Consider the following 15,933-nt stretch of genomic DNA (forward strand, 5'->3'; position numbering starts at 1 on the left):
CTCATTACTTCTGCTGTGTCCGACATGCGGGGAGATTAATTTCTATTTCTTGCTGCCACCTAGTGTTTCCCTTCACTGGCCACCAATGACATTTTCTAACATCAATGCAATTTTATACCTGAGGGACTCCAGCAGCACTATTGGAAGTTTGGCCAGTCCATGGAACTAAATTTCCCAAGGTGTTTTAATCCATCAGCTTTCTCAGTTGAGCCACGCAATAGCTCACTGGATTATTTGATTGAAGCTTGGTAAAACACATTCAGCTTTTCTACATGGTTACTGGGGAGAGCACTTACCGGTTACATTTTACCATTTATCTTCCACGCTTTGCTCTGGGGGATTACTGCCATGGTGCAGAAACCAGAAAGACCCTACCGCTACAGCAGCCGCCCCGAAGCATCACCTCCACCTGCCCAAAACCCTGATTCTGACCTCAGTGATCTTATGGGTCAGTGCAGGGAAAGTTTTGGAGGCAAAAAGCTTGACTAAACGAATGGGAAGGAAAGAACAGCCATGGTAGCAGTGATGGAGCCAGAGTGCTCCACCTCCAGGCAGCAAGCTAGGAGCATGGTGCATTTATCAAGGTAGGCAAGCAGTGAGAGGAGTTACTGGAACAGTTTCCTATAAATTTGTCTTCAGGGACTAACTTCCACGTTAAAAAAAGAACCTGATTACGAGTGTCCTTGCTCAGCATCTAATTCCTGGCTCATTTCAGGTTATAGAGTGCTACCTGGAGAGTATTCCTAGTCTGGTATTCCCAGAGGAGACCAGATTCAATTTCTGAAATACTGACACTGAGAGTTTGCCCCTTTTATGTGTAGACCTATAGGTTAACATGGGTTTTGAGCTCTAAAGCAGGCTAGTCTGCCCCAGCAGATGTAGACTGTGAACTAAATTTACTCTCAATCTTTACTTAGCATATTGAAAAGTTCTGCTCACCCACATAAGCTCTCACTAACAGAACTAAAGCTTGCCCTTGCAAGATTCCCCCAACACTAATATTACTTAGAATCACAATGCTGATGCAAACAGCATTTAAAAACATTCTTTTACTAATCATATTGGAGAAAACTACTTCTACTCACAGAAGGCTGTAATCTATATTACTGTCTATTACTGCTGCGGGTCCAGGTAAAGTAACTCCTGATAACGATGCTGTTTTTTCTTTTCCAAATGAGGCTCTAGAAAAACAATTTCCAGTCAGGCTGGATGAAGTGCTTCAATAGTGTGAAACGCAGTGGTATGAAAATGAAAGAGCTGCTACTAAAAAGCTGATTGGGAACTTTGCTGTTCAGAAAGGTAGAAACTCAAAACTATAAAGAAGAACTGAGAATGCATCAGTTGAGGGAAAGGGAAAGAATATTTCAGTTGGAAAGGACATAAAACAATCGTTTAGTCCAACTGCTTGACCAATTCAGGGCTGACCAAGTTAAAGCACGTTGTTAAGGGCATTGTCCAAATGCCTCTTAAACACTGACAGGTTTAGTTAATGTACTCTTGACAGAGATGAAGATGTATTAATGTCAGTGAATGCATGTGGATATGCAGAAGATCTGAGAAGGGTGCAAGAAAAAGAGAAACTAGTTATCACTGGAGCAATAGCTTTCCTCTAAGTTTACTTTTGTCCTTGGGCAGTTTCTCATCTCACCTGACCACCCTGCCCAGGGTCCATCGGTGGAGAGGGACAGGCAGCTCCTACCACGGCGGTGCCAGAAGATGAGTCGCTCTAACAGTCCTGCTCTGGGCTGCTTCCCAGGGCACTTTACATCCAAGGCTGCTTTGATCTTCACAATCAAAGTATTTCAGTATTTTCACAGAAAACCCTGAAACAAACAATTTCTGATCTCCAAAATGTATCCTCTTCCAGCCAACATTCTTTACAGTGAAACTGCATTTTCCATAAAATGAACTACTTATCTGAAACATTTCTTCCTATTCTTTTATTCAGTCATTTTCTCTCTTGTCAAACTCAACTTCACAGGCAGCAGCAATATTCTTCTAAACGACTTACGTAAAAACCTATAGTTTTCTGAAATCAGACAATCGGAAATAAAACCATAGTTCTCACAGTACATATGCTCTGTGACTACACTGTTCTCATAATACGTATGAGAACAAATTAACCTAGTGATATAAATTATAAAAAATTTCTGAGCTGTGTGCTTCTTCTATTTATTCGTACTATGGTTCATTTTTATTTGTACAGTGATAAATTTCCTGTAAGATTACACACAATTGGCAATGGCTCTTCTCACACCAAGCCAATGTTGCAGTAAGATGCATCCATGGACACTAGGTGGCATATTTGTATTATATCTGTACAAGTGGGTATGGAGATTAACTGAAGTAGTATTGTATTGTCACTTTAAAAACATGGTAAATCAAATAGCCCTCAAGAGTTAAGAATTATCGCTTTGAAAGAAAAAGCTTCTACTTAAATATGTTTCTGTAGTTTCTTGTGGCACTGTGTTTAGTGATCACAATAAAATGAAAGTGGAGCTGCCTTACAGGACAATTGCAAATCTGACTGTAATCACCTGTAGATGAAGATAATCATGGAAGAACTGAGACTGGAAAGGACTTCTGCAGGTCATCCAGTCCAACCTCCCGCTCAGAGCAGAGCTAATGTCAAAATCCAGCCAGGCTGCTCAGGGCACCGTCCATCAAATTTTGCCCTCTCCAAAGGCTGAGATCCCATAGCTCCTCCTGGCTGCTGTCCCACTGCTCAACCAGGCTTGCTCGCAAAACATCTTCCTTTCACCCAGAATTTCCTATGCTGTATGGTGTTGGCTCTTGCACTTTCTGGAGACGGCCCTTCCACCTTCTCTCCTCCCAGTTGAGCATGCGCCAGGCCCAACGTGTGATTGCAAAGCATGTAATTAGGAACCGTGAGACATTAAGCATGCATTTTCATGATGTGGTTACAAGGAAGGCCCACGAGATGTCAGCAGCCTTCCAAGTCCTGTCCCGGCCAAAGCAGTGCTGTAGGTCCAAAGCATCCTGGTGGCATGGAAGCCAACATTTGGGCAAGAACTTCAGACTGTCCCATCTACAGAGGTACCACGGGAGACCTGCCAGTCAGAGAGGGACCTGAGGGTTTTGACTGACAGACGGCTGAACAGGAGTCAGCAGTGTGCCCAGGTGGCCAAGAAGGCCAATGGCATCCTGGCTTGTGTCAGCAATAGCGTGGCCAGCAGGGACAGGGAAGGGATCTGACCCCTGTACTCAGCACTGGTGAGGCCGCACCTTGATGACTGGTTTCAGTTTTTGGCCCCTCACTACAAAAAGGACATTGAATGACTCGAGTGCGTCCAGAGAAGGGCAACGGAGCTGGTGCAGAGTCTGGAGCACAGGTCTGATGGGGAGCGGCTGAGGGAAATGGGGGGGTTTAGTCTGGAGAAGAGGAGGCTGAGGGGAGACCTCATCGCCCTCTACAGCTACCTGAAAGGAGGGTGCAGAGAGCTGGGGATGAGTCTCTTGAGCCAAGGAGCCAGCACCAGGAGAAGAGGGAATGGCCTCAAGCTGTGCCAGGGCAGGGTGAGACTGGCTCTTAGGAATCATTTCTTTGCAGAAGGGGTTGTTGGGTGATGGAATGAGCTGCCCAGGGCAGGGGTGGAGTCCCCATCCCTGGAGGGGTTGAAGAGTCGGGTTGACCCAGCACTGGGGGATCTGGTGGAGTTGGGATCTGTCAGTGTGAGGTTAATGGTTGGAGTGGATGATCTTCAAGGTCTTTTCCAACCTAGATGATTCTGTGGGAGGAGTAAGTACAGGGAGGAGCTACCAAGAAGGAGAGGTAAAAATCTGGGAAGGCTTTGTCCACCTGCCCCCAAGAGAGGGCAAAGCCTTTGAGCTGCTCTTTATTTCTAAACCCTCTTTTCCTGGTCAGGCATTTCTCCCCGTGCCGTTCCATGCAGGAGGAGAGGGCTGAGGGTCACCTAACGAGAGCTGGACATTTCTGACTGCTCAAGCCCAAACAAGGACCCCTGCTCACCTCCTCTCTTTGAGGTCTTTGGCCACTCAGCATCGCTGTGCATGGCTCTGTGCGAACAATCAGTGTCCTCCATCTATGTAGGTCCATATTCCTCCATAAATGTAGGAATGACACCTTAAACGAGGCTTGAATTTCACATCTCGAAATGCTTTAAGAGGCCAAATAGGATGGGGAAGAGAAATAATCTGCTTTTCCTCTGTCAACAAGCACAGTAAACAGAGGCTTTGATTTTCATGTCAAAGCTGTTAAAAGGGCCATGACCAGTAACTCATTTTCTCATTATTTTTTCCCTGTGTAGTAGAGAAGTTGAAATATCACAGTAGAAGCTTAGAAAAGTTTTAAAAATTACAGTTAACTCGCCAGGATCAGGGTCAAGGTTTGAGAGGCAGAAGTGAGAAAAATTAAAATTAATAAGACAAAACATACAGATTAGACCACTGAAAAAAGAGGATGAAAGAGAGAGAAAAGCCAGTGACCCTGTGGTCTGTCCCTTACAGAAATTCTCTGCCCTGCAACACCCACGGATTGCAGGACACCAGGTAAGTGAACTGCTGCAGATTAATGGCATAATTAATGTGCATCTCAAATTAAAGTGCATCTCAGCCCAGCTGTGGGGCATTCAAGGGCATTTTGGTGAACTGATAGGAAGAATGTTGTTTTCTCTACTTTTAAGGCAGCTCAATTCGCACATTACAGAAGAGGCTTCATCCATTTTGCGTGACAACACAGCATCGATGTGAATCTGAGGGTCTTTCTCTGCCTTTGCTGGCTGAACACTGACCCCTCCACATCACCGAGCTGTGCTAATGCCCATCTCATTGCATGTCAGATACCATGGGGCAGTGAAAGCCCTCATCCCCCTACACCCTGTGTTTTCAAGGGAAGAAAATGGGGATATTCAGGAAACGTCAACATGGTTGGATTTTTTGCAATGTGCTCAGGGGAGAAGAACATGCAGAAGTCTCACAAGGAAGCATCCAGTCCTCTTGATGCCTCTACTATGTCTTGGGCCACCCAGACACTCACAGCCACTTCCCTCCTTGCTCCAGGACAAGAATGTCAACCTCAAGTTGGGTACCTTGATCTTGCTGATGGTGTGGATGGGTGAGACTACCCAAAGCATCAACAAAATCAAAGCGATGGCATGCATGTACCAGCACAGACAACTGAAAAATAACCCCAGTGTGGTGGTTTTTTCCTTCAGTAACTGACAGAAGTGAAGATGCTCAGCTGTTCGCTACACTGGGAAACACAAGAAGGAATTTTAACAAGTCTTCAGTGCTGTCCTGCTCCCACTGACAGCAGCAGACATTCAAACATCTTAATGGAGCATCTTTATAAAGCAAATGCTAAATTCTTCTGGCAAAAATCCCCGAAAGAATGGTTCTGGTGTTTGTTTTCCTAATATTCCTAATATTTTGAGCAGAGTGAAGAATGAATTTTGCTGCCTAAGGACAATGTATTTCCTTAGTTATTGATTCTGAAGCTTTCTAAAAATCAAAGGGTGGCAACAAATTGAAGCTTCTGTGTAGCATAACGGTGATGACAAGCCAAGCATATTGTGTGCTGAGAGCAAACACGCAAACCATGAGCTCCAGGTACACATGGGACAACTACAAAGTACTGAAGCAAGAGGACCGAGAGGCCTGGCATCAGGATCTCAGACTTCATGAAACCTATTGTACAGGAAGACACAGCTAATTCACATTTTTCATGCAGAGATGTTTTTTGTGAAAAATCGGCCTTTTTTGGACCCCCCGTCTCCACACCCCAAACCTATCAAATCACTGCCGCTTTCCATTTTTCATTAAATTTTCTGCTGTGCTTTACTGACTCATGTTAGCATCTGAAATACACAACACTCAGCTGGTATCTGGGTCACCCACACCAGGAAGGGGAATCCCATTATTGTCTCTCCTTGTACTTGAAATGAATGAATTTGTACAGTCAGCTCAGGTTTGGATTCAAACACTGATATTACCATGACAAGCCGCCGCCACCTGCGTGCAAAAGCACTACAAGCCTTTCATCCCAGCCAACACAGAGGCAGGGCGATGACATCCCCCAGGATATTTGGGAGCCCAGGGCACTGCCTGATTGTCATTGCTGCTGCTGCCTTTGAATATAGATGAAGCAGTGAGAATATTTATCGTTTATTGGTTTTACCTAAAGCGGTATGCTGTGTACCATCAGATCCTATCTGCTTTGCAGACTGAGAAACAAACAAACACTGTTATCTGGGGAAGCTGCAAAACCTACATAAGCCAAGAAAAAGTCTTTCCCTTCCTCTGCTTCAGCTTTGGGTGAAGCCCAAAGCAAGCAAACACTAGTTCTGCCTCAAAAACAAGAAATCGTGCTCTCAAAAGTCTACCTCTATGATCTGTGCTACTCTTCAGTCACGAAGGAGCACCTATTAGCAGGAACATTTCTGCCTCACAGCATACAGGTAGTCAATACTGAAGTAATCAAACAGAGAATAAATTTGGGAGTGCAGAACAGCAGTGTTACAAGGCTGCTGTATGACCTGAAACCACAGCTTGAACTAACTCTGGTCAAATGCCTCAGCCTGACTTAATACTGTGACTCAGGACACAATTATCAATCTTCTACTACACCTCAGTGCCCTCACAAGTGTGTTAATGAAACTACCAACTGCTGGGTAGAAAGGAGAAAAGTTGCAAACAGCATTAAGATCTCGGAATCTGAGGTTTGGATCTTCACCAACTCCAAGTGTATTTTAAATCTTCAGCTCTCACTGAAGTTATGAAATCCTCAGTGCCTAAACAACCTTTCAATGGAACTAAAGGTGCTGCTGGTGCATGTGCACACACAAAAAAGTTCATCTAAATTAAATGGCAATGCTGAACTAGTTTAGCAACATTAAATATTCTTAAAGTGGCCAGAACTCAGTTTCTTTCCAAGAGTTAAGTTATATCAAAAGGCGGCATGTTAATTCTTAAGAAATACAAGGTAAAATGTTATCTTGCAATAGAGTTAAAAGGAAATTCTCAGATGACGTCCAATGCCTTTTAGTTGCTATTAAAACTAACCTGTTTTTTCTAGCACTTTTATGAAGGCCCATTTCAACAGGCTGTAATTGAGTCTCGGATAGGGAAAGTAACTGGAGGGTGAAGGCACAATTTCTTGAACCCTTCAGTCTTAACCCCAATTCCTTGTCTAACTACACCTTTGGAGCAGTGGTATGCAATTAACTGCAATTTGGGTAATCTGCTTCCAAATTCACATCTTCCATCTGCACAGAAAACCTTTCGGGTGGGTCGCTCCACAGATGGGTTGTTTGTGCTCAGCCCCACAGCCACTGCCGAGATGGGGACCAGGCTGCAGGCATCCTGTCCCCAGGACACGCATCCTGGGATGATGCCATGGGATGCACAGCAGCATTAAGGCCCACCACGGCCCAAAGCTACACTGGAACAACAAACTGGACTCAGGAGCTGCATTTTGGTTCCTGGCCCCAGCTGGCAGAGAATGGTTTAGTTCAGAAGTGCATCCCTGATATACACATATATAGAGATCTCTGATGCACAGAGAGAAAAGCAAGAAGACACAATTTCTTGGAAAAAACTGACCGTGATTTTCTGCACTTCAGAACGAGGTGATTACTCATTTGGGGCTTGATGCTTCACACGCCACTTCACTGGGACTCTGCATATTGAACCAAGCTAGGCATATGTTCATTCCCAGGCCAAGACCCAGAGTTGTATTGCCTGTATGGTGTTGAGAAAGCTAATAGTTTTAAAACTTTTTAAACTTACAGATTAATAGCTCCAGAAATGCAGAAAAGAGATGGTACTGCTGCAGGATAGTAAACTGAACTTTTTTTCATTTTAAAACATCTTTATGCATCCATATCAAAACATGCAGGAATATTTTGGTGTTAAGAAGGGCTGTGGAACAAAGTTGCTCTCCTCCCCTAGCAGGAAAAGGTTTGCCTACTTTTTTCCTCATTATTGTGGGCCTCTTATTCAATAAGATATATTATTATAGGAAAAAAACCCCAACTTTGGTTTTATCCCCCTTGTCCTGTAGCAATACCCAGCAGGCTTGATCAGCCAGTGATAAGTGTCCTTCAGGAGCAGGCAGTAAATATATAAATTTAGCAAAGAGCACTTATCAAATATAAATACAGGGTCTGTGCTCTCGGGATTATCTGATTTTCTCTGGCTGCAGAAAAATCCACATAAAAATGAAATCCTAAATTTATTTTGCAGCTGCATGATGGCAAGATGTACATGGCCTGCGGGGTATAGGCTACCAGCAGCACACAGGTGTGATTTACTGGGATGTCAGGATCTGCAATCCCAGAAATACTGCTAAATCACGGCGAGTTTGTCTACCAGAATCCTGTACCTCTAAGGATGGGAATCACAGAGCCAAGCTAGTGCCCTGTCCAGTGCTGCTCCATCCTCTGCGCCAAGTTTTTTGCCCCAGATGTCCAGCTTGAACCTCCCAAACCACAACCTGGGGCTGTTTCCCATTGTTTTACCACCCGGTGAGGAGCTCAGCTCCATCACCTGCGTTACCCCCTCCAGGCAGTGGCGGGTGGCAGCGAGATCCCTCCCTGAGCATCTTGCCCTGCTGAACAAGCAACTTAGGCTTTTCTTCCTTCGGTGTACTTTTCCCTCTCTCCCTTGCTCCAAACTGCCTTTGCCTAAAGCACCATTCTTAAATTAATTATCAAGAAGCTTTATGCTGCATCGTTTTGTGCCTGCACCGCGACTTGGGGCTGTTCCTTCTGCAGCCCAGGAGCGCGAAGGCAAGGCCTCTGCAAGACCCATGACTCACACTCTTCTGGGACATCTGTACAAGTTTTATATACATAACTCTTTTTTCCTTGCAGCTCTGCTATTAAATATTTGGATTTGTAGCTCAATCTGTACTTGCACACTCCTCAACCCTGCCTGCCTCCCAAGACAGCCACTACTGGTATTACTTCATTAAGGTTACATGCAATCAAAGGTAGCTTTGGAAATTCCAAGGTGACTTTGCACAATACCTTCATAGGCGCGAGCTGGATGGGAGTGATGCATGAGGGATCCACCATAGGCTTTGGCCTGTTGGCCGTGTCTGCCAGCAAGCTGTGCCACTGCTGAGGTAGTCCCGTGAACTTCTGCTCCCGGTGGTCAAAGCCAGTGTGAACCCGATGCTCGAAGTTAGAGGGCCCAGAAATTTCAAGCCTTTTCTTCTTCTTTCCGAACATGGTGGAAAACTCTGGAGAAGTCATAGGGAAACAAGAAAGAAAAGAAAAAAACCCACATCTTTATGCTTTGTTGTGACCCGCAGCCATTCACTCTACTGCACAGATAATTTTAGTAGATGTTATTAGCAAAATACTTATATGAACTTTATGCCACACATACTGTCTTTGAGATCTATGCAAGGAAAACATTTATCTGACCTCCTCTCACTGAGATTTTAATAAATTAACCCAGTCTTGAATCTATATATGTTCATAATACCTTATGAAACAAGGAAATGCCTCTATTCCTAGGAGAGAGTGCCAGGTCCTACTTTCTACTCCTCTCTCTGCTAATCTGCTCGTGCTGTAAGTGACGTCCTGTGAAAGTTCACAGCCCTGAACAATACCAGCAGCAGCACATGGCTTTGCTTGGAGGACAGCATACAGTGTAAGTGGTGAGCGTTTTTTAAAGTCCAGGAAGAAGGATCAGCTCCTTTGGTCTTTGTGCAGGTAGTGTGGAAAAGAGACGAGTGCCTTTGATGCTACGCAAGCAAGGAACTGGAGGCTGTTGGAGGAAACATGACCTTCCCAGCTCATGCACTGCTAGAGAGACCTGGGTGGACCTGGCTGCCTGGTAAAGCTAGCTGTTACAGCACTTAAACTTCACAGAAAGTGGGCTTTTTAGTCAACTATGTTAGTTATTTCCTGACAAAAGTGGGTTTGTTTGCCTTCCTCCCACCTGCTTTACCCCTCCTGAGGAGCCTTGGGAAGGCAGCAGGAGGGTTTGCAGGCACACAGGGAGCACAGGCAGATAGCTGGGGCAAAAGAGGTTTCAGAGGCAGAGTAGAAGGAGGCATGAACTGCAAACTGAAAGGGATGAAGGTATATGCTCACTCTTATGGGCATAAGAAACAGTCAACGCACTCATAATTAGGATTAACCCTTGGGTTTGGTGGGTCCTGCCTTAAAACAAAGTGGAGCCCAATGGTTATATTCAGGCAAGTTCAGAACTGCCTTTCTGAAGGACTCCAGAAACCTGCTGTGTAAGGCAAGGAGAAATCCCTGGTCCCAGAGAAACAAACAGAGGTCCTATTGCTTTTCAGTGAAATGCTGTCCTGTTCTGGAGGAGTCCTCTACCTGCTTTCTGCTGTCTCAAAATAGTCCTCCACCTTGATCTCATGGCCCTTTCGATCAGGGCTTGAGAAGCCCCTGAGAAGCATGTGTCTGAAACAGCAGCTGAGTCAGGAGGCCAGCAGCTCTACAAAACCTCTTGTATCACAACAGAGACTCAGCTGTAAAGGTTCTGCCCTGAACTTTGTGATTTAGGAGGCAGAGAGGAGAAGGTCAGTTGCATTGCTGCTGCCGGATGATAAATCAGGTATTTATTCCACCTTCATTCCCCTTCACTAGTTTATTTAAAGATCAGGTCCATTCTTTGAAGACTGATTGCTGGCTGCTTTGTAAGTCCCCGCTGTGTATTTGCAGATGATTGTGTCCCTTGGGTATATTTTCTTTAAATGGAGCAGACTTGTTCCTGCTGGCCTTTCTTCACAGGTTTCATCTTCCACACCTCCCTCCGGCCTTCTCCCCTTCTCTGAACTTCCTCCAAATCTCCTCCCCTTTTAACAGTCTCTCTACATCTCTTAACTCATGTATCTTCCTCACCTTCCTTTTCTGAAACCTCTTATGATCACCTTGATATTTGGCCCTTTTTCCACTTCCAGCATATCTTTTTACTTTTCTTGTTGTTGGCATGTTGGGTACCTTGTGGCACTTGCAGAAATGTTTCCAGCCTAACCCAAAGCCATAACAATTGGTCTCTGGTCAAAGATTATTTATTTTCAAGGCTCAAACAGAAGCAAGCTGGCAGTTCAGGTAGCAGCTTGTATTCACTGCTCATCCACAGGGCTCCACAAATCACAGCTGGCTGCAGATCAATAGCACTAGATTGATTTCATTCACCCTCTGGGATGTGAATCTATGAGACCTATTGGAGTCACATTTTAAACCATCAGCTCCAGACATGTACTACTTCATCTGATCAATGCCAATACTCACAGGGTTTCACACTGGACTTGCATCCTAATGCAGCTGTTGGATGCTTGAAGTCCTCCAGAACCCCAAAACTCACCAGATAAATAAAAGCATAAATAAAAGTTGGCATACTGTATATTCCCTTTTTAAAAATATACAGCATATGCATTCAACAAGATATTACTCTCTTGTTTTTAAATTGTTCTTTGATACATTGCACTGTCTTGCTTTAATACCATTGCAGCTAGAAGCAAATGTGTAATTTGGCCCAGGGGGACCTTTACTTTCTCAGGAGAGTATTTTAGTCTAAAACCTGATGCCAAGGCCACATTTTTGCAGAGATGGCATCTGAGGTCTGGGCAGTGGGACTCGCTGCCCCCCTTTTGACAGCAGTTCATGCTTAGATCAGCTTAAATTGACTGTGAAGCTACAGCAGGAGAGACAGGGATACTGTCACATCACACAGCAAGGGACGGATTCAGTCACGCGGGCAAATGCAGAAATGCTACACAGCTCGGTGGCCAGAGAACATCCCCCATGGAGCTGTGCCTGTGAAAGGTGACCAGGAAACCTGGCTTACAGCAGCCCTGGCTCCGTGGGAGTGGGGCAGGAGCCCTCCCAGGCCATGCTGCCTCCCCACCAGCTCTGCAAATGGCTGCTTGGTACTGCCACAAGGAGCAGAGCCTTGACCAGTTCTTAAAGGTATCAATAACAAATGCTGTGTGCTGTGGCTTTGCTTCATCAGCCAGCAAGGTCTCTCCATTTCAGTGAAGAGCAAAACTGTCCTCTCCTTACTGTGGTCCCTCTAAAAATCTGTAATTAAGATACACAGCAATTACAAAGAAAGTTCATTTCCCCTCATTTCTCCCAAAGAATTGGAATGATGGTACTTGTTTTCCTTAGCTGTCTGCAGATGTGTGTTTGGGGCAGCCAAGCCTACAAAACCTCTTACCTCTGGCTTTTGAGAGCCTGGATTCAGTCCCCACTAATGTGCTTGGTCCTCAGGCCTCAAAAAAGATGATTTAATTTAGGCACAGCTTTGTTGATATGATACAAAAGTAAAGCATTTATTCAGGTGTGGAAGCAGAAAACACCCTGGACAAGTGAAAAATATGCAAAAGCTTTCCAAGGCTTATCAAATTCTTTTAGGAATAAGAGGTACCCTAAGTACTTTGAAGAGAAATGATGGACCTTTCCAGGACACCTGCGCAACACGTTATAAAATCAAGAGCACAAAATGTGTGAACTTACGAGTTAATTCAGGCACCTATCCATTCTCTGTCACATGAAACAGCAATCCTCTCCCGGTTGTTAAGAAACCCTCATTTCCTAATGGGATTAGGTAGGAAAACATCCCACAGACAATGGGGCAATCACCTGCACTTAGCAGAGGTGAAGGGAGGTAAGTGGCTGCAGGGTAGCTCTGCGGAGCTGCCTGTGTGGCCTCATCACCCAATCCTCCCTATGCCAGAGCACTCACCCTTAACTTAATTCCTCCTGACAGCCTCCAACATACTACTGATTGTGCCAGGTTCTCAGCAAATGCCATCTCTCCGTCTGGCTCCTCCTGTGCTTACCTCCACAGAATGAGAGGAAATGAGAGGTATCGTACTCATAATTTGTTGCTATTTTTGTGGGAATGAGCACCACCAGGATGTCTGTCCTCTACTTGCATGTGCTTTGCCAATGAACAGTTTGGCCAATTTCAGCATCACATACGTGGCGCAAGGTGATACTCAACACAAGGGGCCTGGGGGAGCCTGACCTAACAACAGCTACTATTGATAGTAGTGGGCTTGAGCTAGCTTTGGGGAGGGAGAAAAAACAGCACTTGGCATTACACGGCTTCAATGGGGTATTTCATAGAATCACGGAATCATCTAGGCTGGAAAAGACCTTGAAGATCATCCAGTCCAGCCATTAACCTCACACTGACCGTTCCCAACTCCACAAGATCCCTCAGCGCTGGGTCAACCTGACTCTTCAACCCCTCCAGGGATGGGGACTCCACCACTGGGCAGCCCATTCCAATGCCCAACAACCCCTTCCGCAAAGAAATGCTTCCTCAGAGCCAGTCTAACCCTTCCCTGGCACAGCTTGAGGCCATTCCACTTTGTCCTATTGCTTGTTACTTGGGTCGAGAGACTCATCCCCAGCTCTCTGCACCCTCCTTTCAGGGAGTTGTAGAGGGTGATGAGGTCTCCCCTCAGCCTCCTCTTCTCCAGACTAAACCCCCCCAGTTCCCTCAGCCGCTCCCCATCAGACCTGTGCTCCAGACCCTGCACCAGCTCCGTTGCCCTTCTCTGGACACGCTCGAGTCATTCAATGTCCTTTTTGTAGTGAGGGGCCAAAACTGAACACCTATATTTCTACAGGAAGACTTTATCCTTACACTGAAATGATGTAGCACATTAATTTTGTGTTTGTAAACGGGAGTTTTGAAGAAGGTGGTCCTTCAGTTACAGCAAGCAAAGAATTTAGACAGCCTAAGACCAAAAGCAAGTCTGTTCTTAAGCAGGGGAGCCAGGAGATAAGTCTGTATTCATCTCAGGGCTGCAATGCTGAGGGGCTCCTTCAACTGTGGCACAAGAATAAAGAAAAGGGACTTTCTTTACCAAAGCCATAATGGAAAAAATATGGACATGACATTTACTGGAGGAAAACATAATACTGGTGGGGAAAATCAGACTCTCACACCACCTCTCCGGCTGATGATGGCTGAGTAACCCACAGCAGTGTTGGTCCCAGCTGCACCACTGGGGAATGGGGAAGGACTAGGTATAGCAGGAGAAATGGGCGAGCTGTGCTCTGTAAATACCACCACCCAAAACCTTTTGTAATGGCCGTATTTGTGTTATTCAAACTTCTGCCCAAGAAAGGAGTACTGCCAGCTCTGCTGGTGCCTGCTGAACAGTTGTAACACAGCTCCATCCAGCTGCTGCAGGAACCGAGGTAATGCTGAAAGGATGCTATCAGGAGCAATCACTGCATTTTGCACTTAATGCTGTTTACTGTAGTGCCTAACAAATCAAATTACATGCTAATCAGCACACCCTGCCTGTTAGATCTATGCCAGACTTGGCTCCTTTTCATTACACTCCTTTCTATGCACAGAAATAATTCACTGAGCATCACAGTGCCATGAACTCCCGGACTGATTCAAATTTCACACGTGAACTTCAACAACAGATCAGGTCTGCCCCACACAGAGAAAATTTCCTGAGTCTGAGATAACTGCCCATGCAAGGTGTGTGACACAGACCAGCAAAGCAAATCCACTCTGTCAGCTACTGCATCATCATCATCATGCTGCCTCTTGGTCACAAACGAAGGTATTTTTTCAGCAAGAAGTATCCTACAGCCCTGCCCTGTAGTAAGAGGGTGGCAGTATTATTTTGGGTGCCAGGGGAGCCCATTCAGGTCCTCCCATGTCTGTGCTCAGGGCAGGATTTCCAGCAATAGCCTTCCCATGAAAAGTTAAAGCCTTGCTTAGCTCCTATCCCTGAACTCATGTTCAGAGGTGACAGGTTGCTCTGTTAGTTAAGTGTCATACACTTGGCTCCATCCTGGGGTCTTGGTGGGTTGTCCCTCCCCTCTACATGAGATCAGGAGACACTCAGGGGGACTGATGAACTGAAAAGCTGAAAGTCCAGGTTTATGTAAATAGCCTCTAAGAACAAATTTTTGTACTTACAGAATGTAAAACACAAAGCAGTGCTAATAAAAGGAAAAAAGGATGCTTCAATCCTAATGTTAATTGTATTGTGTATCTTTTATCATATCCTAAATAAGAGTATTCCAGTCAAGCCACTGAACGAGAGGTCTGCCTGACCTAGGAGTGCCAGATCCTGTTCCCAATGAAAAAGTCAGAGCTGCTTTTTAATTCCCCTCCCAGTAGCTATTCTTTCAGACTGAAAACTAGGGAAGTTGGACAGACCTACTTTGTCCTGTAATCTTGAAAACTAGCAAAGAGTCCCAAGTGCATCCACTAAGCACTGACCATGGCACTTGCCACAGCAGATGACCCCACAGACTAACACTGAGCAAAGGTCTGAAATTTTTCAATACATAAAAACATAGAATAAGCTTATAAAGTTAGTAACTAAAATAACAAAGTGAGATGGGTAATTTTACTTAAAAATTGATTAAAAATTGAGCTTTTTATCATTGCATACCATAGCTACACAACTGCCCCCCCCCTTTTTTTTTTTTATAGTATTTCAGCAGCCAGATGCTGTGTCCCACTAAGTCAGGGAAATCATCTGTGCCCAGCAGCAGTGCCTGCTGATAACCCTGGGAAGCCTGCATGTATCTCTTATGCAAACCTTTTTGCTGCTTGAGCACAGGGCTGGGCTATAAATCATAAATCACAGAATGGTTTGGGTTGGAAGGGACCTTAAAGATCCTCTAGTTACAGCTCCCCTGTCACAGGCAGGGACACCTTCCACCAGCCCAGGTTGCCCAAAGCCCCGTCCAGCCTGGCCTGGAACCCTGCCAGGGTGGGGGCAGCCACAGCTTCTCTGGGCAACTGTGCCAGGGCCTCACCACCCTCACAGGGAAGAACTTCCTCCTCAGAGCTAATCTAAACCTACCCTCTTTCAGTTTAAAACTGTTACTCCTCATCCTATCACTACATCTCCTGATAAAAGAGTCCATCTGGTCCCATCCCGTCCCGTGTCCCATCACCCCGCCTCACCACCCCCACCCC

At 45.3% G+C, this 15,933-nt stretch overlaps 1 protein-coding gene across 1 annotated transcript in view; it reads right to left on the reverse strand.

Moving 5' to 3' along the window:
* Positions 1-15,933, reverse strand: part of PAK5 (p21 (RAC1) activated kinase 5) — an 82,583-nt gene that overhangs the window by 34,600 nt on the left and 32,050 nt on the right. Inside the window, exon 3 of the mRNA XM_026845476.1 lies at positions 9,009-9,223. Coding sequence (XP_026701277.1) covers positions 9,009-9,212 — 204 coding nt within the window. The 5' untranslated portion in view covers positions 9,213-9,223. The remainder of the gene's footprint in view (positions 1-9,008; positions 9,224-15,933) is intronic.

This window comes from Athene cunicularia (genome assembly GCF_003259725.1).
Source record: "Athene cunicularia isolate RWA chromosome 3 unlocalized genomic scaffold, athCun1 chr3_part1, whole genome shotgun sequence".
Lineage (NCBI taxonomy): Eukaryota > Metazoa > Chordata > Aves > Strigiformes > Strigidae > Athene > Athene cunicularia.